This window comes from Grus americana, chromosome 4 (genome assembly GCF_028858705.1).
Source record: "Grus americana isolate bGruAme1 chromosome 4, bGruAme1.mat, whole genome shotgun sequence".
Classification (NCBI taxonomy): Eukaryota; Metazoa; Chordata; class Aves; order Gruiformes; family Gruidae; genus Grus; species Grus americana.
Genome location: NC_072855.1, coordinates 64084511 through 64112476, shown reverse-complemented (window position 1 = coordinate 64112476; position 27966 = coordinate 64084511). Strand labels below are relative to the sequence as shown.

Sequence of the window (27966 nt, the reverse complement as noted above, 5' to 3'; positions counted from 1 at the left end):
AAAAAAAAAAAAGAGAGTTCCACAGGTAATGAGTGTGATACAGAGAAACTGAAACACGTTAAATGGAAGCAGGATAGGCAGGACAAAAAAAAAATCAAGGAGCAATTGACTTCAATTTATCTTCTTTTCTGAAAATAAAGACTGAAATCATAGAAAATATGGAAAAAAATCTACTTTTCTACTTCTAAGGATGGGGGGAAGAAAGAAGCGTAACACCAAAATATCATAAAACCCACACAGTAATTGAAAAACATTTTTGCTGGTTGACTGTTCATCTTGACAAAAATAGGAAAAATCAAGCATTCAAGAGAATCTTATTAATAACTGAGACTCATTAATAACTCATTAACAGCCTTTGGGACCAGGCTTGGAGTGATACAGACAAAATCATGTTTACACTGGAACAGTGATGCACAAACATTCATTCCCCGTGGTGCCATGCATTATCTGTAACACTCTATGCATGCACGCACTTTCAATCAACTTAAGAGAAACGGGAGTTAGAGGACGAGGACTATTCAGCTAATTTTATAGTCTGGGGGTTATCAAGTTCACTCATTTCAAAAAGATTATTTGAGTAAATATTTGTTTAATTAGATCTCTTCAGACAATGTGAAGTTCCCTATAAAGAGAAACCTTTCAAAAAGTGATTTGGACTGAGGTTACTTAAAACCCTCTCTTGAATTCAGTGGTCAATAGCAGCTGAGCCTACTGGACTCCTTAGTCTCAAGAGAACCCTTAACTCTGGTTGCTCTTCCCTGACCCAGTGATTTCACACACTGCAGGGTACCTGTTCTGCTTGGCACCCTGGAAATCCTAGGTAGAGCCAGAAGGCAAGTGAGCACACAGCAGTAGGACAAACATTCAGCTCCACAGCCCTTCAGAGATTCAGATATTGGATCCTAACTGAACTTTTCAGTAATTAAAATAAAAAGCAACACCTCTAAACCATCTCAGAAGCAAAGTCATACATACTAAATGATTCAAAACAAGCAACGATAAGAGGAAAGAATATTCTAGCTATGACATTTTTTTCAAGTCAGAGGATACAGTAGAAACACAGCAATTAGATCATCTAGTCTATATCCTTTAAGTTAAAGGCATAATCCTCAGAGAAAGTTTCAGATATTAAAGGGATGTTACTCACTCTAGTACTGAGCCAGAAAGCCATGGAGATACTGGCTGGAGCTACTGCATCAATCTCCAAAATTTAGTAGAACCTAAACCAAAGGCTTTTTTGTTAAGATATACTTAAGACTTTAGGGGGAAGCATTACTTGTGGGGAGAAAAAAAAAAAAAGTCTGCTGACAAGCTTAAACAAAGTTGTGGGTAGGAAAACAAATGAACAAGAAACCCCCCCTCAAATCCCCCTGAGGATTTTCTAAGAAAATTAAAAGTAAACCAGCAAAAGACTATTCAGTTGTATTAGTGAAAACAAAACTAGAAACAACAAAGAAAAGAATAATCAGGGTTGCTAATGCAGTGAGAACAGAGTTTAAAGTTAACTTTGCTATGTCTCCAAGACTTAACAAATATTCTGATCATTATCAAAATATGCACTTTATGATGATCACAGAATAAAAAGCAGAATAGATGATGTAAAGAGGGTATGGAAATGACAAAGCTTGACATAGTAGCCAAACGGTAGTGTGCTCAAATAAAGTTATAAAAAAAGAAAAAAAAAGGTGAGCAATATGGAATAGGTTAGTACTGGCAAAAGAACAAAGGTGTGTAAAGAAACTGTGAATATGACAACACTGGAAATTGGGAAGAATAGGATTAAAAAATAAACAACTCAACAATCAGAACACTAAGGTTCTGGTACAACCCTTATAAAATTGGTGGGAACCAGGGAAAGAATTAATTTTAAGAAAGGGCTTACGCTCAGAAAAGAAAGGCATTACATGGTTTACAAATCTAGTCAACTAGATTGATCCAGTCCCAAACCCTGTATTCCTACCGATATTCCTATTGCTACAGACATATTCTGGAAAAGAAGAAAAAAAAGCCAGCAAGAAAACAACCCCTCTGTGAAAGCAGTCAGAACAGTGCATTTGTGCCAGAAAGAGACAGCTTGTACCAGAAACTGTTCCTAAACACACAGTGCTGTACTGAAAGGGCTGGCAACCACTGACATAAGGTTTTTATATCAAAAACTAGCCTAATCTAGGACTCATCTCAAAAGAATCAATAAAAGATGACCAATGTCTTGCCAGACTCATGTCTAACTTTTGCAATTTCTGTTGCCACTGACAACTCCATCAATTATTTTGGTTCCTGCAATTCACTGCAGCGTTGCTTGACACAACTGAAAAAAACTCAGCTGTGCAACTCAAGTACACCAGCAACATAACTTTGTTCCAAGTTTACTGGTAGTAAATAGGCAGAGAGATAATGTGAGGTGGATGAAAACCATGTTGCTATCACTTATGGTATTGAGTATTTGTGGGTGACGTCGCATTCTAGCACCAAAATATTCCATTTACAGATACACATTTTAAGGCAGGAATGGTCTCACCTGATTATCACATTTCACTGCCTGCATCACAATGACAGAGTGGTCCAAGCTGTTGCCTTATAAAATGCTGCTACCCAGCCCCACAATTCTTCCAGAAAAATACAAGATCAGTCTTTTGGAAGAATACATCCTCTTATCCGAGAAGCCTAGCACAGAGTTGATGTTAAAAAAGGACTTTAATGAAGTCATGGCCAGCATCAGCTGACAACCTACATCACTTTATCCCTTTTTCTCCACCATGGCAACAGCAACAGTCTGCTTCTAGAACAGTCTCTCCTCCCTGACACACACACTCCCCTCCTTCCCTCCCCCCCGTTTCCTCTTTCCTTACTTCCCTGAAGTAACAGTACAACCCTACCTGGCCTCCATGTTCACCTCACACTGTCAAAGCAGAGCAGAACTGTGACAGAACATATAGTATGTCTCTTCAGGAAAAAAGAGGAGGCAGAAAAAAGCTTTACGTGCAGAGAAAATGCACATATGAGAAAACGTTCTTTCCCTTTTCCCAGGGAAAGGGGCTGTGTGCAACTAGACCTATGAAGAGAAAGCAGAGTCCACAGGAAAGAAGGAACTAAGAAAAGCTGCATCCTGTTCCTCTAGCTAACCTACTTTCAGCTGAAGATTCCCTTTCGCCAGAAACAAAACTTTTGGCTGAGAACTTTAAAAAACCTGTTCCTACCATCAGGACTGAACTGGAAAAAGACAAGTGTTTTCTTAAAACAATTATTCTCATGTCACCATCACTTAGCTAGATACTGAACCATCAGAGTTCTGTGAATATCAGCAAGTCCTCCACTATTCCATTTCTTTGGCACAAAATCTACCCAAACTTGGTCTTCCACAGGGCTGTATTTATTGCCATAACCCTTACTGCAATGAAGCACTTACCTGTGGGAAGTCCTTTTCCCCTCAGCCTCTCCCGAATAGCCTGGCTCCTGTCTGGCTGCAATTTTCTATCTCCATTGCAAGAAAGCTGATCCACCTACAAAACAGGCAGTAACACAAAGTCAAATATGAAAGAGCTCACATTAGTATGAAACAAGCGGCCATTATGTAAATGCACAACATAAGTCAGTGCCAAACAGTTAAGTTCAAGTTCAGAGTGGAAGTCCAAACTTTTTTTCATAAAAAAACCCCAGGTTCAACAGTGAGAACATCCCCTAGAATTATCCACATTTGAATAATCTGTGCATTATTTTTACTATAACATTTGGTCTACTTTTTTTCCACTAAGTATAAATTAAGTTCACAGGCGTGTAACATTCCCCTTCTACAGCAAACTGAAGAGACAAGTCACATTCAAAAACCATGTTCCATGCAACATGACTGGAACTTGCAATTGGCCTGATGAATTTTCTGTATAACAAGGAGAACTGTCTTGTACCTGATAGTTTTAGGCTGATACCTCACACAACTTACACATGTAAGATCTCATGCGTTTGTGAGAAGTCTCTTCTTTAGCCCTCCAGCACATTCCTTTTGTGTGTCAGGCTTAGCTACTCCCATTAACTTTTTTTTAAATCACTACTTCCCTAAAAAAAAAATTATTGCACATGTACAATCATTCAAAGAAGAGCTTATTTGCTACAACAAAATCTTTAGTGAGATCTTTCGATATAGTGAGAATCAGCATAACTTGGGCAGTGGCTTAGCTGGGAGGTGGGAAGGAGAAATCAAGCAGTCTTCTATCCATCACAGTTACAATGCAACTCCATCAACACTAAACATTGCCCTTTACAAAGCATATTAACATGAAAAGTGAAAATATTCAAACAGAACCTCTCAGCTGCGCTTCATAGGCCACCAAATGACCAGTTATAGAGCTAAGACCTCTCTAGCCTTTGATAAGGCCAATCAAGTTTTGAGGCACACTGACCTTGAAATAGCAAGTTGTACTATGGTTCTGAAAACCCCGCAATTTTATATAGTGTTCATACTAACTTAAAAATTCCAGCACACGTACAAAGCTCTAAACATTAAAACCAGCAAGATGGCTAGCTAAGCTGCACAAAAGCACAGTAGCATAGCTATGTTGTTGTTCTGTCAGGACTTGGTTCTATTCAGCTGCTTTATTCTTGTCCTCTTGCAAAGCCAATGCAGTGACACATCATGAATTAGGTTAAAAAGGTTACTGGCAGAGGAAATCTAGAAGATTAGCAAAACTTCAGCACTGGATAACTAACAGCTGCCCTACTCCTTCATTATCAACTTGGTATAGGAGACAGGAATGGGGTTGCTGGATTCAGCTCTCCGCTGGATTTCAGTATATGCATTTGGGACCACTATTGCTGCCTTTGGTAGAATGGCCTAGTCTGTCACACTAACCTCAGTCTCCCTCTGAAAGGCTGCTGACAAGAACAAGATAAGGAAAAGCAGAAAATTTGCTAAGCAGAAAGGGCCATTAAGAACTTGGGGACTAATGACTTACTCTTCAGAGTGGCTGTTTCTATACCTCATAGCTCAATTTAAGGTTTGGGTCTTTATTTTAATAGCTTCACTGATTAAAGCTTCACTTTATTTCATTGAATCACAGACTAGCTCCATTTGGCAACTACACAAGACTTCGGACATTACAGCGAGGAGCACCAGACTGATAGTGTAGAGCTCAGCACTGTGTCTGGAGGCCCATCTTAATCAGCTGCTGCCAAATATCAGACCAGTGCAGGGACCTCATCTCATGCAAGCATTTCCTAATCAGATTTATGAAGAAACTATCTAACAATTAGATGATAACTTTTTTTTTTTTAAAAAAGGAAGCATTATCAAGTCAAACATTTTTCTTGGAATTACAGTCCTGTGTCTCCAGACACCAATTTTTACCTTGGCATAACCCTATGAGATTAAAATAAAGGAGTTTCAATGATATAAAACTGGATAAAATTCAGGACCATCATGCGATATCATTCCAGCAATGATAAACCGCTCAGTGTTTGTTGCAATTATAAACGGAACACAAGGAAAGCAAGTATTGGCCAGAGAATAATTTAACAGTATTAACAATTTATGGCCTTCCTTTCTACTCAGAGCCTTGAAATTATTTAACTATTCTGAAGTTATGTCGTAATGGTTTAGGTGAAGGGAGAAGTTGCCTGTCAGGAATAGTAACTTTGCAAGATGAGTTCATGTAGTTTCTTTCACTTCTGAAAACAGTTTAATACATTTGTCATCATTAGACAATAACGTCCTCCACAATTATCACATTCAAGAGCTAAGCAGAAGTGCAAGAGAAGCACAAGAGAATTGGCTAAAAAGTCACTCCTCCTGTTAATAAGCAGCTCTCCAAAAGTCAAGCATAACTTCAAAAAAAGAAAATTCACAGCAATCATTTTTGAAGCATTTCAAGTAGCAACAAGTCTAAGGCTTGCTCCAGAGTTCATAATCTTTTTTGTTCTCCCGTTTTTCCCTACTTTTCTTTCAATGAAGACAAACAGTTCACAAAATTATCTTCCTCAGAAACAGCTGTTGTGAATGCATATCCCAGGAGGAATTGTCAAGTGCACAAATTGTTACAAGGGAAGAGAAGCAATTTTCTCCTTTCAACATCCCCCCCCCCCTTATCAAAATTGCAACATAGTAAAACAAGAGGAAGAATGACTGCAGAGTGACTATGAATTAACACCTTTGCTCTCTTCCTGCTCATCTCTATTGTTCCTCAAATGCTGACACAGACTTACCCCAGACAGGCTTCCCAGAACCAGTCTGACCAACTGTTTCACATAGGAAAAAGAAGGGGCACAGTTACTGTTCCTTATGTGGGCACTGCAAGCATCCAGAACAGTCCGTACAGATACACGGGCATAAATGACATCTTCACACATGCCGAGGAGTATGCTGTTGAGATGATCTCCAAGTTTGATAGGCTAGTAACAAAGAAAAACAGGAGGGATAGGAGAATCAATTTTAATAGTGACTTGTGGCACACACAGAAAAAAGACATTCAACACAGCAAAACAACTATTCACAAAACTTATTGCCTACGTTATTTGGGTGCCAATGTGAAAGTCATCATTTAGGTGGTGAATAAATAGCGGTTGTTGATCAGAGGACAGGCATTCAGCATCAGATTCGATTCCTACTCTACAACAATCTGGTCCAAACAAGCTGCCTGATCTGTAAGGTCAGGACACCAATGCTTTTCTTTCTCAAGGGCTTAATGACTAGTGAAAAGGAAGTTTTCTTTGTTGTTTTTGAACATTCTGCTAGTCACAAGCATAAAATTCAATCCTCATTACAATCATTTTGTAACCCTCTGTCTGCTACACTCATTTTCTGCAGTTTCTCACCTCACCAGCATTTTGTAGCAGCTGCGTTAGCATTTCCAAAGTACAGTGATCTCATCAAACAATTTCAACAAAAAATAAGGAATAAAACAGCAAAGCCACTGGTTAAGGAAGCAGAGCTTCATGGTTGCCGGACAACACTCACATGGTTAAGAACAATCTAGATTTAATTCTCCTCCCATTCAGTTAATCCAGCACATTGTATGTGGAATGTTGCTCCGCAAGGTATGCAATCGTCAGTGATAACACTTGTTCTCAGATGCCGCAGGCACTTGGGAATTGAGCTTTCTAATCTGCACTTCTCCCACTTTGGTAACCAGCAGAGTACAAGTGTCCTGATTTTTGCATCAGTGAGCACTTCAAACCATTACAATCTTCCAATCCTCCATGTATTAGTACTCTTAAACTGTACCATAATTAAAAAAAGTATTCTGGACCATCCTGATTTAATTAACAAAGGCTTTTCCCATTTATCTGTTTAGTAGTTTTAAACAATTGTAAAAACCACTCTTGCATTCAACCAAACTCCCAGCACAGAAGCAGCTAATTAACTAACATAGGCAGACAAATATGGAAAAAAGAATAATTAAAAAATGGGAAGATCCACACATGCAAATTAACACTTAAAGGCAATGCCATACACAGACTGTCCTTTTGCCTCTGCTAAGTCTGCAGGGCAGAGGCACCACATAAGAACATCCCAAAGGTAAATTCTAGATCTCTGCTCCCCCCTTTCTTTCTAGGCATACCCCACCACAGTTTTTGGAAAAATATCGTTATATCCAAAGGTAGAGTACTCCTTCCTACTGCATTACTGTGAAACCGTTGATACAATCCAATACCAAAGGAAGAAACAAAGAAAAGGGGGGCTAAAAATCATGCCTACTTTCTGCTCAACACCTATCTTTACCTATGTTAAGTCACTCTCCCACTACTGCTGACTACCGTTCCTTTCACCTACTACAAGACAGGAGAGCAAAGAACAGGGATAGCTGTCTAAAAATACTGGGGCTTTCGGGACAGGCACAGAAGGCATTACTGTAGGCAGTAAGTATCCCTAGAACAGTTGTAGCTTCGAATTTTCTGACTTTTGCATTCAGGCAGCTACTTCCAAATGAGTACAAATGAGAACCCAACTACCACTCCTAATATTTAAAGAAAATATTAGGAACTGAATACTTAAATTGTCGAAGAGCCTTTCAAAGTTTCCTTACTTGTCCTTGTACATTAACACCAATTAGTAAGACTGAACCCAAATATAAAACAGAAATAGCTTATCTCCTTGAGCTGCACAATGTTCTGCCAAATCCCACAACTGCAAGTCCATCATTAAATGCTTTTTCAGATGCATTTCATCTTATTTTCACTCTTTTAGACATTGACTTCCAAAAGTTTAACTGGGGGCAGGGAAGGAGCACCTAGGAAGATGATGAATCATAATCTTCAGCCAGTTTTGGAAAGACATTCCAGAAGTTCTTCTGGGTGTGTGAAATAACCCCACTGAGCAATAACACTCAGCTCTAAGCAGTCCGCAACTGTCTGCATTGACTGACAAGTCAATAGCAAGAGTCTACTCCCTATTCCAAACAATTCATACCCTTTTTTGGCCATTGTGTAACATAAGTATCTGTATGTGCCAAATCCAGACTCACAGAAGTTATGGCAGCACAGAGAACAAGTTGCTTTATTATGAGTAAAGCAACAGTGTTATTTAAATATTTGATTTTATATAAGCCTAAACCAAACCAAATAATTTTCTCCTTTGTCAGCAGCTTAACAGTCTTTCAGCCTGTGACACTACAGGGTAGACTAGCCCAGATATATCTTCATAGAAACTAACAGAAATGTAGTATCAGCACCTTCTTTAAGGCAACATCACCATCACCTCCCTCACACACTCCACAGGATAAGTGTCCAAGTATAGGAAAGCAACTTACTCTTCAGTGTCTCATTATGACACCCTGCCATGTTAACTCAAATGCAGATTCAAGTCTGAAGCTGCAATACTAAACAAAACCAAATCTAAACTTACCTGACTTTGAGGAACTTCATGGTCAGCTCCCCAAAAGAGTGCCATACCAAGAGAATAAATATGGACCTGTCATAAGACACAAGACATTTGTCAACTCTTTGAACAGGACTGGAAATGCAAAGCAGAACTTTAAAGTACAGCAACTAACTTAACATCATTTTGCCTATATATATTCCTGGTATTTAAGCTCAGTTGTCTTTCAAATCGTTCTCCTCCTTTGCCACAAGGCTCAGAGAAGGAAATCCTACTGGTACGAAACATACTGCATCTAACCAGTGCCTCTGTCTTCTCTGTTCAATTTTAAGCTTTCATCTCACATTGAAGCCAGAAGCACATGTAATCCATGTGATCAGCCTGTTGTGGGGTATAGACAACATGGTTGTGTCCAAGGCTCCTTAAAACTTTAGTCTGAAGGCAAGGCAGACCTTAGCAGGACTCAAACAGTGGGCTACTACTGTCAAGAGATCCCCAAGATTGGGATCAAAGGAAAAAAAGGAACAAACACAAGAGTATCAATGCATAAAGCAGTAATCTTAATCTCTTATTGATATTTTAAGATATAATTAATGATTTATACCAACATTATTATATCTTTAACATATTAAGCCCATCAGGACAGGGAATAAAACCTTTAAATACTGCAGAATTAAGAGCACAAACACACACTGTCCCTACAGGTGACTGAAAACAAAACAGGTAGGTAAGTGCAGAAAAAAAGGTAGTTTTTCTGGACTGTATAAGTAACATACTCTAGTGACAGTTCTTTCTACCCAGTTATCAGTAATGTTTGTGCTACTTAAAAGCAACAAGTTTATTAAATAATTGTGAAGGCAATGAACAACAATTACAGGGATAGCAATAAATTAAAAGCTATTTGCTTAAGTCAGCCTCTTCACTAACTAAAAGCAAAATATCTTAAGCCCTAGGTACATACATTGACAAAATCTGTCTGGACTCAGGTACTTTGTATAAAGATTTTAAAAACTTAGGTGTAAATTGCGTGTACAAAGGTAATGGACAATGCAACAGAACCTATGAAACATTAAAAATAATTTTCTCCTTCCCATACTAAATATGCAGAGTTGTTAAAAAAATTTTAAAAAATCACACATCTAGCCTACACAAGACAACAAAATATATTCTTGAAGACTCAGAAAAACAATGTTGCATAAATGTTTCTCATTTTAGACCAGACTGCTTGAAAGACATTATACCGTTACTGCACTGTGCCAGGAATTAACCCCAAAACACAAGCATGATGTATTTTCAGATTTCTATTGTAAAATAGAAAAAGGTTCATTTATGTATTCAGAAGAGCAATACACAGCTTTGTGGCAGGGTAAGGAAGTAATTACTGAATACGCTTAGAAGAAACATGTTATTAAAATTGTTCTCGTAAATTCAACATGCTTTATTGATATAAAATTGGAATTCAGCATACTCAGAGAAACACTCCAGTCCTAAACTTCTACCACTTAAATCTTGTGGCACGGTCTCTGTCTAGCACAGCGTATGAGTCGCCACAGGACAGAAAGGTTTCCATCAGTGTAAGACAGCGATATACCAGATACTGCTGACACATGGTTACTCTCTAGTACGGTTCAGTCTATCTGACTGGCAAACACTGAAGACAGGAGAATGGGGTCAGATAGTGTGCATTCAGACACAGATATGCAAGAATATGCAGGCAGAGAAATACAGAGAAACTATGTTTTTCTTTATCATAAAGCTGGAGCAGAACCATAGAGAATTTCTTCGTAATCATGCTCAGAAGAGAAAATAAGGAGGCAAATTTTGTTGCCAGTGGCATGTTCTGGCAGGACTGCAGTGTTGTACACAGGTGCAGATGATACCGATTTATTCTAGACACAAATATGTAGGCAGCACAGTGGTAGCTGGCAAGGGCTCACCCATCAGCCTCCTCTCCCAGACAGCAAGCACTGGCCAAAATAAGTTGTCTCTGTTCCATGCGAAGAGCAGAATGGGACGGAAGTCACAGACAAGCATCAAGGGTTCTCAGTTAATACCACTGCCCCATTCAACCAGAAACATTATCTTTCAAATACTGAGAAAATTGTTCTCTATCTGGTTTATTACCTATAACCTTTTCAGCTGAAACACTAGAATGTCTTCCTTACACATCCAGATATACCATAGCTATACAGAAAAAGGTGAATATACTTTCAGGGTAATAATGCATGCAAAAAAAACTTTTCAGAAAAAAAACCCCACAACAAACCCAAATAAATTAAAATGAAAAAAGCCTCTCAAGCCCTCCCATCCCCCCAAAATGCAAGAACAGCACTTAAAAAGTCTATCATCAAAACCGCTCATTCTAATCAGAGAAGCAGTCATGGTCCTAAGTCTGTCAGCGTTCAAGAAGTATTTGGACAATGCTCTTAGATACATGATTTAATTTTCGGTTTGCCCTCAGTGGAGTCTGGATTTGGACTTTATCCTCACGAGTCCCTTCCAACTCAGGATATTCTATCATTCTATGATTCTAAGCTTTGACATAATGGAAGATATTTCCAAAACCAAGTTTATAATTCTCAACAAAAATATTATTGTACAACCACACAATCAGACCTCTAAACTAAAACATGCTACCCCACTAATCTATCTGAAAACAGCTTTCAAAATAAAAGTGAGGTGAAACAGTTTGTGATGTGGTACTCCAACTCCACCAAGCTTTATATTAACTTAAGGATGTTTTCAAAGTATCACAGCATTTCAAAGTTACTTGCAAGCCGCTACTACTAAAAAAAAAAGTATCCACTACATATCAGTGAACTAATTTTTTTATTTTAATGTAATGCCTGCACACACATCATTCAACTCTCTTCTACTTCTACACCTTAACTTCAAAAAATCAGATAAATAGTCATACTGCTATTTGACGGGTGTTTGACAATTCCCCTTACAAATTTCTAACTGCTTATTATAGTTTGACAGCCTTAGGTTATGTCAGATAGTCAGGAGGGGAAAAAAGAAAATTAAAAAATCCCACAACAGTCTGTTTACAAGATCATGACTGCAGCATTACATCAAGTTCCTTACACAAGAGCAAATTCTAGCAATAAGCATCTATTGAAAAATTGTGTTGTAAAACCCCAAGAATTTTGCTAATTTCAAATGATTAATAAGTCTTGGTTTTGTACAATACTAACTAGTAAGCATTCATATTTAACATCATCTTCTCTCTCTCCAGATGAGGTAATCTTTGATTTAGAGGCACGTAACATGCATCTCAAAAATGCAAGCATTTACTCAAAAATTATAGTTTATTTTTGTATTATGATACTTCTAATATTTTCCACAATATATTAATCAACATCAAATTAATTTCCAAAATTAATCTTTTGTTACAGTTTTGAACGGTTTACTTACTCTATTTCCATAAGCTTACAGTTACCCCAGACTTATTTGGTATTCAAATTGACTGGGTGTTTGGAATCAAAACATTGTCTATCATTTTTTCTAATATTGATCCTTGAATAGACTATTACTTTCTGTTAGCAAGTAAAGTCATAAGTCAAGAGACAAATGCAGCCCTGTCACTGTCTGGTACAAGGCCTTTAAGAAACAAGACATTTTGCTGCCTTCAGCAGCTTTCAGACATGGTTCCATTTCAGAACAACCACCAAAAAGGAGGAAAACACTGGATTTCCAGTAAATTAATTCAGTGAACTACAGCAAGTTGCGACAGAAAAAAAAAAGTTTAAATATGTTAAAAGTTACTGCAGTCAGCACGTGCAAAGCAGTATCTAAGAAACATGAAGTCAACATATTAGGACAAATAACGAGTGTACCACCCAACACACAGTTTAATACAAATGTAAAGGGAAATGGTCAATAAAAAGAAGGATGCACATATATGCTATTTATCAGCGATACTAACTTCAACTAATAAAGCCATAATAGGACAAAAGTTTTTGTACAAAGCTATGTTTCCTCCTTCCATATAAGCAGGTAAGCAAATAAACCCAAGAGGACTCATACGTTTGAAGCATTTTGCACAAATGTACTATACCATGCAGCTCCCAACCAGGGGATTATAAATCAGTATTACAGATACTCTGGTCATGTTGCCCCCCCCCCCCCCCCCGATGCATTATCAAAGATTATTTTTACATATACTGGTCTATACCATTGCCATCATTAAAAGACTTCAATTCTTTGTACACAATAGTACATTTCTAAGAATTCAACTGGAGGGTCTCACATGAGCGAATGCAGGAACTCACAGATCCCATCTTCAGATTATGGCTGTCCTTCACTATATCCAGGCATGACTACCACACTGGCAGAACAGCTGTGTGATTTATCCACAAGGATTTAAACTGAGAACAAGAATGGTAGCAGCAAGTTTTCTTCAAATGTTTTTGTACCATCCCAGGCTACCAGAACTGTTAATTTTCTCCCCCCAGTGTGTGCAAAAACACATGCAGAAATCAAGTAGTGTTCAAACACAAACCAGGTTCATCTCAAGTCAAAAGCCTGAAGCTTCAACCTAATGCTAAAGCTGAATACCACAAGCTAAAGGGTTTTATTTAGCTTACGTGTGACTGCATGAGTAACTTGCTTATGTAAAGCCAAAGCTTGTCTGTTTCCATATCCAATTGTTTCCCAATGAAAACAACAACACAGTTGCTGTGGCCTAGAGTCTCCATTTTGTCACCACCTTTCAGCAAGCAAGGTTATACTGGTGTCATGAAATAAATTCACACAGCTGTAACTGGCAAGGATTAATCAGCACTACATGTGTGTAGAACGCCAGTATTTGTTCATCACCTACTGATATGCTCTGTGCTGGAGTTTATAGGCCACAGTGCTCCGAGTATTTAAGATAAAGATACATAATAGTAACAGTTTGCTATTCATTTCAAAAAGAAAAAAGTAACATGCTGAATGAATACTGGCAGAGAACAAAGAATGCAATCAGCTCTGAGGAAGGTCACAAACACATCATTTCAAAAAACTTTTTTCTGGCATTTTTAAAGGCCTGTTTTGCATATTAACTTCAGAGTTGGCAACAGAGGTAATGGTACTGTCTTCAACAGTGTTGTCTCTCTCGAAAGAAGATAAACAATTCCAATAGTATGACTACAGAGCTTGGCAGCTGCACCCTACTTAACTGATCCCAAATCTTGCATTGATATCAGTGTTGGTTTTACTTTTCTATTAAAACTTTCAACCTAGGTTGTTAAGTGCTTATAGTTTTGTCATAGATAAAAGTATATACTTAATTTATTATACCATTAATTTTGACTATACTGTAGGGCAAGAAGGATGTCTAAAGGGCTTGTAACTGAAGAAATAGTGATTTTCGGTAGGTATTTGGTGATACAGTCCTAAAGAAAACTGACTATACACAAGGTTTAGAAGAAAAAAGCTGCAAACACAAAACATTCAACACAAAAACATGTTTTAATAGTCCTTTTGCACACAACAGCAATCGATGCCAGTACTGGTTTCCTCTGGAGTTAAGAGCATGCTGCTGTTCTTCTTGGAGGAAGACTGCCAAATGTCATAATTGTTCCCACATTACAACAACACTGGCTGCGGCTAGCTTCCTTCTCTAAGGATTATCAATCCAGAGAAGCCAAGGAGATAGAAATAGCGCTCAGCTTCCCTCTTACTCCCACCTCTAAATATCTTTGAGTAGGCCAAAGGATTGGTTTTCTGGGGAAAGCATTACCATTCGCAAGAAATTATTGTTAAGAAAACATTTAAGAAGCTAGTCATTTTGACTGTGCGTATCAATGACCTGGAAGAGATCACACATACAAACCTTACCTTCCTGAACATCTAATCCTGGGGGAAGAGTTAAAAAAGGAAGGTGGAAAGAACAATTTTACACACAACTGAGGAATACTTATATTAATTAAAACAAACATTTTCTTTTCAGATGAGTGTAGGAATATCCCATTTTTTGAAGCCCTGGGCTGCTTGAGTAATTCCTTTGCTTTTGTCTCAGATGCATTTTGCCAAAGAAAATTTTAAAAATTAAAATTGATGTCACTGAAATATTTTAGAAAAAGAAGGTGAAGTGTTGCTTACTACTAGTTCAATGGTCAGTTGTTTTGTGTAGCCATTGCCCAAGTATGGCTGTCAGCAGCACAAACGTAACAGGGATCTGCACACAGATGCTTTTAAGTGTGTACAACCATACTCACTATTCCACTCTTACGGACAAGAAGTAAGAGGATCCCTCGTCCTTTCACAAAAGGAAATCAACAATTACACATATAAATCAAGAACCACATAAACAAAAAAAGGACTATTTAAAGCTATTTTGCGAAAGGATCAACAGTAAAAGACAACACCTGTATGCCAAGGAAGAGGTACTGTACCTTTTCAACATCTGACAGAGATGATAGAGAATGGTTCTGTAGAACCTCCGGTGCTGTGAACGCTCGCAGGTCTTGTTGGGAGACATTTTCATCAGTAAATGATACACTGCCAGATGGAAGCAACAGGAGCGACCATGGAGAAATGATGAATCCCAGAGCAGTAGGATCAGCTGTATTTGAAAAGGAAAAAAAAAAAAACCAACCCTGAAATTAAAGCAATGTTGTTTGATGCCCTTGCTTGATGTTATTTTATTTGCTCAAAGACATGTTTAATATCAGGTACGTATTATTAATAGAATAGATTCATGCTTCCTTTTCTACCTGTGATGCTTCATAACCACAACAACCACTCCAATTTGAATCACACTAAGGTCTAACACCTATCTTTTCTGACTATTTTTTGCTATTATTCATACCAGCAAGCTCAGGAAGAGCCTGCTAAAATATTCACAAGCTCTCCTATCCTCAGGTTATTTCATTTATGTTACAGTTGACACATAAAACCATCACATTTTGCAGCATACATATCATTAAGGCTAATTCCTACATAAGAATGGAGTTAAATGCTATACTAATACAGTGCTGCTGCAGCAGCAATGATCTGAAGAGAGAAGACAAGGTTAGTACAGAGAGGAAATACTCCTTATCACAGTAGCTGATGGAACTGGACAAAAACGGTGAAGTTTTAGGGCACGGAAGTCCTTTTTAGCCTAAAGAAGAAAAATATTTCAAAAGTGAAAAAGAAAAAAATAATTCTAGGCAGAAGTGGGCCAAGAATATACCTGAAACCTTAGTTAGATAACCCATTCAAACCCTGGGAGTATACTTGAAAATAGCAAAACAAGCACTGAAATCAGAAAACCAAAAGTGACAAAGAAAACTACCTACACCATGAATATGCAATTTGCCAGCTAGGTTTTTGATGTCCGATAATACTGTTGCCAAACTTCTGGCACAGACCTACCAAAAAAAAAAAAAAAAAAGGAGGGGGGTCACATGCATTGGGGAAGTAAAGTTAACTATGGCAGGAAAACAGAGCCCATTTCCTTGAGTCAAAATACCTCAAACAGTAAATCAGTTCAGTTTCACTGAAGGAGGCATAAACTTTTATCTAAGTAAAAATAAAAGTTAACTGTTATTTTTCCATAGGCAAAGAGGTAGTTGCTCTGTTTTATGCTACATGATATACCACAGACCTGAGGAAACACGCATTTGAAGGAGAAATCTTTCTTTTCCTTCTACATAGTAAGCAACAACAGCAGAATAATAATTTCCTCCTTCAGCTCCACCACTAACAACATTTTCCACTCTCCTATCAGCTCAAGATATTCCTACAGTGCTGGTTCCTAGGCTGTTCAATTATCTTGTAATCTAGATTATTTCTAATCTCCTAGGAAATGTATTAAATTACTGCTTGCAGGTATCAGATGTAAAAGGATCTACCAAGTTAGTCCTTCAATTTCTTCAACTCCCCTTCCGCCAAAAGAAGCTAAGAAATTGCTTTTAGGCTTTCTACATTCTGTGATGCCAAAGTAAAACTGTATTAATAACTTGGTAGTACAATTATCCAGAAAAACGTTCCCAACTTTCAGATCCTGAAGCTCAGAAAGTTTCCCCTCCTACCAATGTGCGCAAAAGACATCGTTCAGTAGAGAACCCAATAATCCATTTTCCAGTCTAAGACTAACATACACATTTTTCTGAACGTACCTTAAATCGCTATGCAGAATTTTGCTTTAAAAAGGAAAGAGAGCAGAAGGCAACAAACATTCTAGAAGTGGAAAGATCCTACAGAGTCTATTTCAAGTTGTTTAATCACCTGAGAACTGAAAGATTTTGTTATAGTTTTCCTAATGAATTTCAAAACACCAGTGTGTTTTGCGGAAAGCCAGTATGACAAGCTTAGGATTCACAGTGCAGAACTGGTTTTCCCCCCCCGCTCTGCTTTTTATGACATAGAAGACAGGCTCAGGCTTCTTGCCTCAGGGGAGTGCATTTCATTGCTCCAGCTTTCTCCCTTGGATCCAAAAGAAACAAGTAATTGATGGATGGTATCTCTGATCATGTAGGCTAAACCAATTTAAGTTCTCATACAGAACTGCTGTGCTCCCCATGGAAACCAGGTCTTTGTCATATACAAAAAAGTGCCCCAAAACCCCCAATACAAAACCATACATGATGATATCTCCTTATAAACGGAAGACAAAATCTCAGGGAGTTTTGCTATTGTATTTCAGTAAGTAAGATTGCAAGAGACAAAACAATATATTCTATATATTCTACTTGAAGCTACCAATGTCAATATAAGCGAAACTAAACAAAATATATGGCTCAACTAACAAGCTGTACAAGTATCTGTTTCTAGACCTTCTCCAGTGTGACTTCAAATATGTCGAAATACTGAAATTATCAAGGTGTTATAAAAAAATGAAATCCAACCAACAACAAAAGAAATGCATTTGCTGAGCTACTTGAACAACATCATATAAGTTTGGTCAAGAGAAGACATTCTAAATTTCATGCAGACGTTAATTACCAATCCTTACACTGCAGTACACAATGTCCCTCTTCCCCACAGAAATCCAATCGACCCCTAGCTACAAAAAGATTTAAGTCTGGAATCACTCCCTTTAATGGCCACAACAAAATATCTCCTTGATATAGTAGTAAAAATATTCAATCATGTCCAAGATCATGGTTTCACTGCAGTGTGTGGCAAGACACTTGGCATGAAGCAAATGACATTACCTCTACAGACACCTTCTCTTAGCATGGCCAACTTCAAAACCAGACTGTAGAAATATCTCATAGTGTGAAAAAGTCATCAAATATGTACATTTAAAAATAAGATGAGTTGAAGAAAACTCCTCTAGCAAGAACTTTAAACACCATGTATGTTGAAAGTAGTGGAAATTGACTTCAATCAACTGAATGAAATATGAATGAAAATAACATTATCCGTTCCTTCCAGCCCCAAGAGATGACGCTTTGCACCACACCTCTAACCCCACTTCCTCTGAAATAAAACAGAATTGCTGTTCACTGTTGTGGCAGTAAGTTCAGATGCTAAACAAAAGAAATGTAAAGATAGAAAGACCCTTCCCATTATACATACATATTATGATATATAGCAAAGCATTTTTAGAAAGATGACCTTAGTCGGCCATCAACTTCCAAAAATAAGCCTGCAAGTAACTATTGGATTTTTTTACTAGTTCTGTGTGTATACACCCCCAATATAAAAAAAAAATAAATTTTACAGTATTATAAGATTTCTGCTTAAAAGTCTCAAATCAGGAAACTTAAGTCATGTGGAGGCTTTATCCTTAACATTTTGTATGACAAAAACTTTAAATACTATGAACTCTTCATATTCTGAAACATACTACAGAAACAAAATTACATCACCTCATTAATACTTAAGAACAATAAACCCCACACACATTTAGCCTGAAGTCTTCCCTATATTAATTTAAACAAGCTTTAGAGCATGCATCTGTCCCCTACAGCTGTAGGGGCTGAATTTACTGATCCACGTAAAATTCTTCCATCCACCCTCAACAATCTTCACAATCTGAAGCAATGTACAAGGAATGTGATTAATTGTAAGTTTAGGAGAAGGGCTGATTTTGCCAAGCTCCTTTTCTTGACATTTTCTTAGCCTCCTTTTTTAGTAGCTTTTAACTAATATAGCAGATCATGCTGCCTACATCACAACTTTGGGAATCTAATCTACCATTACAAAGGATGAGAATAAACTCATTCTTCATTTCCTTCCTTAAGGCATGCATCTCAAACCAAAATAACTGTCTCAAAGCACCTAGTACGCAGATTTAACCTAAAAAAAAAAATATTTTTAAGTAACTCTACTTTTATCCTGTTTGTACTGGGGCGGGGGGGGGAAGACAAAAAGCAACAAAGATGCACTGCATCAAATAGTCGGGGACCATAGGAAAAAAGAAAATACCTTCCAGTCATAATATTCATGTCATCTTTTGTTTAGGCTTTCAGAAGAATTTACAACAGCAGTAAGGGAAACAAATTTCCCAAAATACAGGGGGAAATGACAAAAAGAAATTCAAACCCATCCTTCTAAAAGCACTGGAATTCAGGGTATGGCTCCGGGTCAATTTTCTATCCAGTAGGCTTCCAACTGTGCTAGAACTGCCAGCCTTCTGAGTTAACTCCAGAACTATGCAACTTGGTAACAAAACATTTGTGAGAGTACAGTTTATCAAGCAGTACCAAGACAGAGATAAATAATGTGGTCTTAAAGTGAGAGAGTCAACTGGTTTTAAATGCAATAAAAACTGAAATAATCTTCAGCTACGTAACATCTGCCAAACAAATGAAATACTTTTTTAAAACAGTCCTTTACATGGTTTAACAGAATACAAGTAGCCAAAGACAAAAAACCCAAACCCATCACAAAAGACAGTAAGTTCAGGTAGAAATTTAAAATGGATTCATTTTACAGTATCGATGGCAGGTAACTTTGAATTTCCAAACTACATACACAATTCAAGCTCCTTCAGGTGGGTTTTTTTTTCCTACTTCTCTCTTAGACCACAGCCATTAGCAAAAACGATCAGAAGTGACATACATTTCAGCTCTTTCAGGATACAAAAGAAATACCTTAAAAAAGCACAGAACAACCCAAAAACATTCACAAGCTTTTTCAACACTCGTCTCATTTTTCTATTTGCTTTACTCTACAGCCCTCACTGTGACAATTAAGATTTCTCCTGGCACAAAGGAACCTGAGGATTTTTATGCTTAGGCCAGGTTGGAGGCTGGCAGACCACCGATGCATCTCTAGACAGGCCAGCACAAGGGACCAGTTACACCGTAAGCTCTATACTACTTTGAGCTGGTGCAGCATGTCCCTGCATGTCTGGTGTGCAGGGGAAACAGCGTTGCAGCGCTTCTGCTCCCTCTCCCTTGGACACAAAGGGATGGGACTGAGCAGAGTGCCCCAATGTTATATTGAACCACTTGGAAGCCAGCAGCAACACTGAGAGGCTAACTGAAATTTATTCATTCCTGACAATACTGGAGCAAGAAACATGGTGAACAAATAGTTTCTGAGATCACCCATGTTGTTTCCGAGATGCTCCCCAAGTCAGCATAACACCACACTACACTTTTTTGTTACTCTGACCACATTCAGCAGAGAGTTCTGGAAAGAACAGAAGTAGTAACTGAGCCTCATTTGACGTGGGGAATGATAAAAAAATAAACAATTTAAAAAAAATCACCAAGAACCACAAAAGCCTGATCTCTTTCCTTCTCAGCAACCAAAAGATCAAATGTTACCAGAAGGTGAAAAGAAAAAAAAAAAAAAAAAAAATCACTCCTCAGCAGTTATGGTTAAAGGGAAAAAACAAATCATTTAACACCTGCCAGCAAGGAGTGGCTGTAAAATGAGGATTTTTTTTTTTCCCCTCTCCTATTGCATTTTCCCTCTTGTCAACCAAAACAATCCATTTCCCCCTCAATCCCAACTAGGTCTATGACTACTTGGGACCCACCACTAGTTCCCATCAACATATTTCACACTTCCCCTTCCTTTTTTTCATTATACTTACCCAAGCTAAGCAGATGCAATAGTATGATTGTTGACAAGATTTACAGGTCCCCAAAACCCACAACTGACCTTCCTCGCATTCACTTTCAGATGATATCACTTTTCTTTACATAAATAATTTCCCATAGACAAATTTGCAAGACAGACCATTTTAAAGTCCGTCTTTCTTTGCTCAACCTGCCTTTCTATTATCAGACTCGTTTTTTCCCCCCCTTCTCTTTCCCCTCCCTTTAAACACATCTTGAAATATAAGGTCCAACTATTTTCAGAATCCACAATACATGCTTTAGCATAGGAGTGGCCTAAATGATACATGAAATCTTTCCCACTTTCAAGTTTTGATAAATCTTTTCCAGTTAAACCTCCCAAATTAGAGGAACACCTGGTTTATAATTCTCAGCAGCAGAGAGCACAGGATGCTCCTTACACTTAAATGCTCACATTTGAGATACTTCACTTCAAAGACCTGTTCCTTTGACCTCCTGAAGTACTGAGTACAAGATACAGCATGTCTGAAACAACTGATACACCCTCTCAACAACAAAACAGTTATTGCAGATAATTAAACAGATGTAAGAGAAGGGCAGGTCTGGTATCGGCCTTTTCAAATCTCCAGATTAATCTCAACGTCACTAGTACAACTGATGTCAGATCTGCAGCTCAGTACTAGATTGCCTTTCTCCTCCATTTAACAGCTTATAATATGCTGACAGGACAGCTACCAGAGTTGATCTTCTAAATCAGTGATTAACAACTGGGCATTTCAATCTAATCTTTCATTGCTTATAACGATTGAAATAAATTTGTAAAGTATTTTTAAAGAATTCAAAACCTGCTAGAATTGTAAATACAAATAGGAATAAAAATATGCAATTTCTGTATCAGTCACTGAATTACACATGGTATGATATGTGATTAACCATGTAAGACATGGATTTTCATTCTGTGCTTCTTTTATTCAGTGCTTTGATGGATAAGATGATAGACTCACTAAAAGACATGCGGAACTTCTATAAATCAAAGTCATCAAATTTGTAACAGAAGCTTGTTTTGGGCATTTTTCCTTAATTTCCTGAAACTAGCTTATGTAACAAATTAATTGAAAAACATGTTCTCAGTTGGAGTAATAGCAAGGATTCTCAACTTCAGACTACTATAATTCTACCAGGATGACATAAATAAACAAATGCTTACTTGGGCTGGTAATTCCTTTAAGTGTGTGTGGTTGCTGGGCTGGTGCGGGGAGGTTGCCAACAGATGGCAGTTTAAGAGTTGATGATTTCCATGGCCTTTTTATCCCCCTCATTTCAAAACAGTTGGAACATAGACTGTTGAACAATATGCCTTATTTTAATTTTTAAAGACATTTAATATAGACAATGCTCACCAAAGCTTAGATTTTGTTACAGAACAACATGTTCAGGTACTCCATAGCTATACAAGGAGGAAGAAAAGAGCATCTCTGAGACTGGTCAGAGCTGAGCGTACTATGAACTTGCAGAAGCTCCTCATTGCCCTCTGCCCAGGAGAGAGAGGTCAGTTCTGAAAAAATTTGGAACCTCACCCTCTGTCATAGAATAGCTCTTCCATGCTGTATGATAGGTCTGAAATTCGACCAAGGAACACAGTATTTTTCTAGGATCCTCTGTTAGCTACAAGTCCTCCACAAATAAATAACAAAATTGGGTCAGACAAGCCTAGAGGCACCTCTGCATTCTGTTCCAGCATCTCTGCAATGCATCTTTACAAGTCAGCACGGAAACTGATATTCAAGATGACCAAAAAAGGTTTCTAGATTGTTCCCTTAGTAAAGGCAAATCTTCATTAAAGGCCATCTGTTATCCTAATCTTGCTGGGAGGAATTAGATTGCCTTTGTCAACCTTAGCTACATAGTAAAGCTCTTTCATTTGGGTGTCTCTTGAAGTGCATTTTACCACAGGGCTATATCCCAGGTTAATTAATAGCATGCAACTGAAAATAGTTTGCTGAACTAGCAGAAAAACAACTCAATAAAACAGCTTAATCTCCAAGAAGAAACAGATTCTTCTGGCACTGATTTTATCTGAATTTGTGTTTTCATCTTCAGTGATAGGAAGTAAGACCAGTGGCTTCTGCCACCTTAGCCAGTCTTGGCTGGCAAACATTCCCCTACCTTAAAAGCACATACCAGAAGTCCTGGGGCAGATTTCCTTTTTGTGCTCTCGTCTTTCAGTAGTCGTCCCTCTGAAGGAGGGCTGACTACATTCTCATTCTCAATGCTTGCATGCAGCCTTCATAGTAATTAGAATAACTCTTTTCTGCACTACTCTCATGCCAAGAAAGGGTGAGCTCTTATTTTCAGTGGAGACTTCCTTCTTGAAAAGGAATTTAGACATAGGATAACGCCTTAAGTGGTTTCACTACTATATACTAATGCCACTGTGATCTTCCAGATGGATTTCAAGATGGATCTCAATGTGTTGATTTCTGTAAAGTGTGCAAGAGTAAACCTCTAATCACTGAAGATGTCTCTTTAAGTCAAGGTCTCATTTATTCTCAACAACCTGCCCTTTTAAATAAAAAGGAATCATTCCTCTGATTCTCTCTGAGACAGAACAAAGAGAGAAAGAGAGTGGAAAGAAGATGCCAGCTTTCCCTTTCTTGCAATACCAGAAGCAGAGGGACAGTCCAATTGCAACAATAAACTCCGCATTCCTAACAGGGAAACCTTATCACACATGGGCTCTGAGCTCTCTGGTAAAGGGGAATAAGGAAATTTGTATGAGATATCAAAACTACCCATAGTTTGTCTACCAAAAAATACTTTGGAGAAGTTGATAAAATTTCATATTTATAACGCTAAGTCAAGCTTGATCAGAAATCAAATGCCATATGGCAGTTTCTGCCCACATCTGCCTTCTTTGGAGTCTTTGTGAAGTACCCAACAGAGACCACTTTCAGAAGTTGTGCAATGTACGAGACAAACCTAGTGTCTGACCTGAAAGACTGTCTAAACCATATCTTAACACACACCCCCAAACAACTGAAATGTTGAATCTTGATGAAATTGTAAGCCAAACTCATGCAAAAAAATACATTTTTTGCCCTCAATAATGAAGATGTGCCCCTTGCATAGTAATATGGCAAAACAATAGCTAGTTTAAAAAGTCTGAGCTTTTGATTTTTCCTGAATAAAACTGACTGAGCTTGCATATGCATGCTTAGATATAAGATGACCCCCATAAATTTGCTGAAATACTAAGATGCATCATAAGAACATATACTCGAGGCCATGTTGAAGATGTCACCAAAGTTCAGTGTTTGAGTTAAGCTTTTATTGCTACAAAAAAAAAAGGGGGGGGGGGAAGAAGGGAATTAAGGATTCACAGATTTTAAAGAAAAGAAAACATTAGGAAGAGGAAGGGTTCCATACTTAGACCTAGTGCTAAAACATAATTAATAGCAGTATTGCAGATGCTTAACTTACAGCCTACTAAGTTGGGGGGATGGAGAGAAGAAATACTTCTACTCCTTTAAAGTACAAGCCACCACATTCCTCTCAGTAGCTAACTGCATTCTAGGGAATCATATCGAGCCCTCTGGTCAAGTTTTCAGTGGCTCACCTTTGCCTCACTTGAGGCTAAATCTCTTCAGAGTAGACTGGTCATGACTGCACTGTACTGTACCCATTTCTATGTCCACTTCAGGACCAAAGTGCTCCAAAGGTCTCAGACTTATCATTTTTTTCTATGTTTCTATCTCATTTCAATGAGTCTAAAACTTTATACCAAAGTGAAGTTGTCACCACATGAAATGGAATGTGCTATGGGTCCTGATAAAATAGGAAGCGATGGTTGAAAACATCCTTTGGGCTGGGGTGCAGCTAGGCACTTTACGCAAAGATAACCTAGGATCAAGTTATTTGGGTTTAAAGCCTAGGAAGAACAAGGGAGTTTACTTATATGACACAAACATAACCGAGATATTTCCAGTTCTGTATGTATCAGTCTTTAAAAGTGCTTACCTTTTCTGAATAGTTCTTGAAGACTCTCTGCACTTTGATTCAAAATAGCCCATATTTCCTCTTCTTGCAGCGGACCGCCCCGAACCTCCAGAGCCTCTGCCAGTGACACATGCATGTTACCTGAGAAATGAGACAGATTTAGTTAAGAATATGTAACACTTATTTTCTCCTTGCATGTAATTCTCACGTAGTAATAAGCCATGTTCAACTCTATCACAAAAATTCTCTAACATTAATAGAACCCATCAAATATAAATACTACAAAACATTCACCATGATGATAAAGAATTTTGAGCACCTGCTATTATGAGGAAGAAAAACTTGGCTTATGACAACAATGATTTGTATTAATATTGTAGGCTACTAAATCAATAAGCTGGCATTGTCCATATGCCATGGAGCAAGAGTTTACTCTGTTTAAAAAAAAATGACAGAATGATTAGTAGTTACAGGTTTGTTAGTGTAAATCAGCTATCAGCATTGTTTTGACAGGTTTAAGTCAGTCAAGCTGCTGTTAGGAAAGGAAGCTCTTCTTCCTATATATTTTCACAGGACTGTTTCTATTATCTCATGGCCAAATAGTAAGAAGCACTGCCCGCAAACATGCGAGCAAGCTAGTTGTGGAACTGATAGTTATCTCCTTTGTTCAGCTTCTTCATACATTTAAGAAAAAGTAAAACCGTTATCGGCGCTCTACGTATTACATCCCCAGAAAACAAATAAACACTTCCCTCCCCAGCTAAAAGAGGTCAGGTTTTAATGTTTTGGTTTTGTTTTTTTTTTTTTTCAAAGAGGTAAACCATTTTCACCATACCACAATATGATATTCAGTTGTCCAAAAGCAAAACCTTTTTGAAAACTGAAGAATGCATCCCTAAATATTCTTGCTAAGTCAAAGCATCATTCTGGTAAGCTCAGGAGCAAATAAATCATGTGCCTGCTTAATTACTTCAGCTTTCTATGGACACTAAATATTCTCAGATTGAGCACACACACCAGTTTATATTTCTGATTGAGATGCAGCTGCAGTTGCTTCTCTCCAAAGCCCAAAGAAAAAAAATCTGCATTGAGCTGCAGTAAGAGTCCAAGGTATAATCATCAATCATTGGTGATGAGTTTGTTAGGTCTCAAAGGCTCCAAAGTTGCTGCTAGAAATGGAAAAGACAGTTCCATAAGCAATGCATATTATCCTGAAATCAGTAACTGATACCAACAGCTTTAGATGACCCAATGGTACTGCTGGAGGTTCCTCCCCCTCCCTTCTAATCAACTAGCTGGAGCTACAATCCTGGCTCAGATGTGCACTCACAGATATTATTCTAACAATTTCCAAGGAGTATAGGCTGACTAGCTATATTTACTTTCCCAACTGTCTAGGCAGTTTCATGCCTTCCGTGGTTTTTTACTTCCATATAACCAGGGTCATACCCATACAATGGCAATATAAAAGGCTGAATATCCTGCAGTTTCTAGCTGAAAATATGGGCTTCGAAGATATTTGCTGAAGTACTACCCAGAGACCTTTTTCAGCTGGAATTCTATACTATAGTATTGAAAAATTACATATTACCGGCTGCATTTCAGACAGCTTATTTTTCCTTACTTCACAGCTTGCCAGGTTTTTTAGTATTCAATTATTCTATTCTGCATATTTACTAAGCCAGATATATTTTTGACAATTAATGTTCAGAAGTTATTATCTAAAGATAATGGGAGTGAAAAAGAGATCCAGACCACATTTAAAAGAAAGATAAAATCTGAATCCCTGAAGGGAAAAATAAATACATTATTCAAAATGGAAAGCTAGGGACCAATAAAAACTTTCAATAAATAGATGAAAAGCCAGAGATAAACATGTTTCTAGTCAGTATGAGATTCACATACACCTGGCACAGAATGTCTGGTCTATCATATGCACCAGGGAATTTTGTGATTTCATGGCACTGTCAAATTCCAGTATGTACCTCTAGAATCAAACTGGATTATTCAGATTAAAAGATCTCATCTTCTCCTAGGGACTAAAAATATATGATCCACAAATTAAAACTTTTTGTGCTAAATATTCTAAAGGAAGTATGCTGAACACATCACCACCAACAAAAATCCTCCCAAAAAACCTTCTATGCCACCCCTTTCCCCATCCTGCAAAATTCTGATTCCTTTCAGCTGTGATTAAATAACATGGACTGTTCTGCAGCAGATATAAGCTAATTCCCTATTTAACATCACTATAGAGGCTATAAGCATGCCTGCTCAAACTCCCAAACATTTTTCATCAACAATAAAAGAATCCTACAGAAATCAATTTCTTCATCACAGTAAGAAGTATACGAATATCCACCCAGCCACACAGGCCTCACCTGTAGCAGTGTAAGCAAGAAAATCTGCTGGTATATTACAGATAGCAGTAGCTTGACAAATAAAACCAAACATCACAACACACCAAACCCAAAACATTTTAAATGGATTGTGAAAGCCCAAGTAGAATACAATGAAACACGAATCATTACATAGTCACATGCAAAACAGCACGAGTTGGGATTTGTGTGGGACTCTCATTGAAGCGTATCTGTTTCAGAAACTTTTTAGTAACTTTGCCTCTAACTTTTCTTCCTTAAAACTATCCTGAAGCTGCAGTGCTTGCCTGTCACAACAAAGAGCAGGCCAACACATTGGTTATGAAGATTAAAGAAGCTTCCACAAAATGGTTCTCTGTCACCGAGGAACTGACTGAAGCAAGCTGGGGTGAAGTGTTTACAGACAAACACATGGCCAGAGCTCTCCATCTGTACAGCCCACCTGTTAGCAAGCAGGCACCATTAATATAACACAGTGAAGCTGACAGTGAAAGTGCCTGGCTCAAAGCATACATCTTCCCCACCAGTTTGTTTGCAACAGATGTTTTTCACAAGGAGAAAGGAGAAATTTGTAGGAATAATGTTCGCAATGCACAATTCTTCCAAATTTGCTGTCGTCTTAGATTCTGGAAGCCTTCAATAGTGTCTGCTCCTTCGTGAAAACAGAAGCTGAAGTGCTAAGTGCTCAATGCATACAAAAGCTTTTGGTTTTGTGTAAAGCCTGAACATTTTGATAAAATGCAACATAATGACAGTATCATGTAACTTATGCAAGAGAAACATATAAAGCTTTTGTAGACTACTGTATCAAAACTATACAGACTGCCTATCT

The 27966-nt window shown here is 37.8% G+C and overlaps 1 protein-coding gene across 8 annotated transcripts in view; it reads right to left on the bottom strand.

The window, feature by feature from the left end:
• Positions 1–27966, bottom strand: part of PTPN13 (protein tyrosine phosphatase non-receptor type 13) — a 124428-nt gene that overhangs the window by 73099 nt on the left and 23363 nt on the right. For 7 of the 8 annotated variants that reach the window (XM_054823794.1, XM_054823793.1, XM_054823796.1 and 4 more), the window contains 5 exons: positions 24778–24897; positions 15187–15356; positions 8831–8896; positions 6193–6378; positions 3407–3500 (listed from right to left, as the gene is read on the bottom strand). In XM_054823794.1, the coding sequence (XP_054679769.1) occupies positions 3407–3500; positions 6193–6378; positions 8831–8896; positions 15187–15356; positions 24778–24892 (631 nt within the window). In that variant the 5' untranslated portion in view covers positions 24893–24897. Of the gene's footprint in view, positions 1–3406; positions 3501–6192; positions 6379–8830; positions 8897–15186; positions 15357–24777; positions 24898–25773; positions 25887–27966 lie in introns of those variants that run through there. The other variant, XM_054823795.1, reaches the window with a different exon arrangement.